The 2,958-nt window shown below is 31.7% G+C and overlaps 1 protein-coding gene across 1 annotated transcript in view; it reads left to right on the top strand.

The window, feature by feature from the left end:
- The window catches only part of HELRODRAFT_163835 (hypothetical protein), a gene marked incomplete at both ends in the record, with an annotated part of 8,173 nt that extends 7,439 nt beyond the window's left edge, over nucleotides 1-734 (top strand). Inside the window, one exon of the mRNA XM_009027600.1 lies at nucleotides 214-734. Within this exon, the coding sequence (XP_009025848.1) occupies nucleotides 214-734 (521 nt within the window). The remainder of the gene's footprint in view (nucleotides 1-213) is intronic.
- Nucleotides 735-2,958: the final 2,224 nt, after the last annotated feature.

The following is a 2,958-nucleotide window of genomic DNA, read 5'->3' as shown; positions in this document are numbered from 1 at the left end:
CGCACAATCCACACTCACAACATTCCACACTCACAACATTACACACTCACAACATTCCACACTCACAACATTCTACACTCACAACATTCCACACTCACAACAATCTGCACTCGCAACAATCCACACTCACAACAATCTGCACTCTCAACAATCCACACTCACAACATTCCACACTCACAACAAATCCACACTCACAACATTCCACACTCACAGCAATCCACACTCACAACAAATCCACACTCACAACATTCCACATTTACAACAATCTGCACTCGCAACAATCCACACTCACAACAATCTGCACTCTCAACAATCCACACTCACAACATTCCACACTCACAACAAATCCACACTCACAACATTCCATACTCACAACAATCTGCACTAGCAACTATCCACACTCACAACATTCCACACTCACAACATTCCACACTCACAACAATCCACACATTCAACAATCCACAACGACAACATTCCACACTCACAACAAATCCACACTCACTACATTCCACACTCACAACAAATCCACACTCACAACATTCCACACTCACAACAGTCTGCACTCACAACAATCCACACTCACAACAAATCCACACTCACAACATTCCACACTCACAAAATTCCACACTCACAACCAATCCACACTCACAACATTTCACACTCACAACAAATCCACACTCACAACATTCCACACTCACAACAATCCACTCACTTTTATTGCAAAGTACATTTAATGTTTTTGGTTTTACTTGTGTTTTCTAATTGTTTGATTTCCTGTCCTTTTCGTTCAATACGACAACACGAGCGGTTAGTTAGTGTTTTTCAATCTTTGTCAATCTATAAAGTTTGCGTTGTTTAAATAAAAAATTGTTTTTTATTTTAAATAATGTTATAAATTTTTCAAAGAAAAAGTAGGATATTTGCACAGCTATTGCTCTTTACGTTGCTAATATTACGATTTTTTTGGCAATTTTAATTTTAAAATATTATATAATTAATTCTTTGCCTAACGTGCAATTTATATTATTTACTGTATGATTGCTACTAAAATTCAGTGGCGGATCCAGGTTATCTGTTAAGGGGGGCGAATTTTAGGTATCATTGGCAACCCACAACTTCCGACAAGGCGGGCAAGCCCACAAATCTAAAACGTTTAAATTATTTTTCACTTTGAATATTAATCTATGTGGCTAAGACATTATGTCATATTCGTCATTATATTTATTATTTTATGACGTTAAAAGTTGAAAGTTTTTGATGACATTGCATGCTTTCTTATAAACAGTAATAAACATAAAATAAAGAGTTGACAAAAATAAACTACAAATTCAAAAAAAATTCTCGCTAACTTTTGTAAGGGGCCAATCGCCCGCACATCGATCCGCCACTGCTACCTATCAAATTTCATTTTTTTAAAGTAAAATTTGTTTCTTATTTAATTTTTTCCCTATTTCTCTTTTTTCTTCCCTTTTTCAGTAGGACCCCTATGGATTCGCCACTGCTAAATTTACAGACATGCTATGACTGGTTTATTGATAATTACAATTACGACGGAAATGAACAGCCTCCGAATTCAAAAGTGTTACCAAGAGGTACAGCTAAAGGGAGAAGGCGGCAAAAATTTTAGTGCCTTGTGCCGTTTTTGCCTTACTAAAAACCGCCGAGTATGCACCAATTTAATTTCGACTTCAAATTTTCTGAATCTTATAAATAAAAGTAAACAAGTTGTAAAGTTGTATAAAAAAATTTTAATTGAAAATTGATTATGAATAATATCAAAAGGGAGTGAGTGCTCTCAGTACCATTGTCATCTCTTTTTTTGACTAAATACACAAAATTATACAAATAATACAGTGCAGTGACAATCATATTTACAGGACTGCGTTGTTTTTAGGCCATTTAAATATAGCTTAAAAAACCTTTTAATCTGTTTATCATAGAATATTTTTAAAATATAAATTTCTAAACATGATAAAAATTTCTAACATTTTATTCATTCATTTTTAAAGGGATTTTAATTTATCTATGCTAACTTTATATGACCTTTTGTTTTGTTTTCTGATTGGCTATTATTATGTTTTATTTATATAGTATATTTCTTTAAAAATAGTTTCCTAAATATTATACTGAATGTAAACACACAAGACAGTTGTTTACTCTTATTTGCTTAATTTTTTTCCAACGATTTATTATTTGAATCATTATATTTTATTTTTTCATATCTTTCATCCTTCTTTTTGAGTCTTCTTAATTTTTTATTAATACGTTATTTTAATTATCACATTTAATCATTAGTTATTATATTCACTTTTTTGATTCATGGGCAACAAAAAAATTATTTTTTTTTTGTATCTTCAACTTCTTTATTTAAATTAAACTAATTTTAGGCTGAAAAAAACAAAAATAATTGATTAGCTCTAGTTTATAAGATATACAACAACAAAAAATTTTTTCCGTTTATTGTCAACACAGCAATATAAAACATAATTAACTTTTTTAATAATATTTAAAGTGCATTTATATTGTAAAAGTTTTAAACAATGAAAATTAATAAATATAAAGATCATTATAGAATATTTTCACGCAGTCCTGTTCTTTTTGCTTTCCGTCTGTATGCGAACTCTTGAGCATCCCACATATAAGCCAACAGTAATCTGCAAGCATAGTTTCATTTAAACGTCCCTGATAAATTTTTCCCATTACAGAAATATTTTGGTGGAACCTTTCCCCATGTTCATCACTAACAGTTCCACAACTAGGGGGGAAAATGTCTAAATGGGAGTGGAGGAAGTGAATCTTCATGGACATGTTACATCCAAGTTAATGGTTTTTTTTGCAGAAGTTCCGTTAACAATTGGATGTAGTTATCTCTTCTGTTGCCTAAAAATCTACGAATCCCTTCCTTGAAAGATTCATTAGCATCTTTTTCTTGCCACTTCGAAACTTTTATCAAATGCA

This window comes from Helobdella robusta, assembly GCF_000326865.2.
Source record: "Helobdella robusta unplaced genomic scaffold HELROscaffold_5, whole genome shotgun sequence".
Taxonomy (NCBI): Eukaryota; Metazoa; Annelida; class Clitellata; order Rhynchobdellida; family Glossiphoniidae; genus Helobdella; species Helobdella robusta.
Note: the sequence above shows the minus strand (reverse complement) of the source record. Positions and strands in the feature narration are given on the sequence as shown.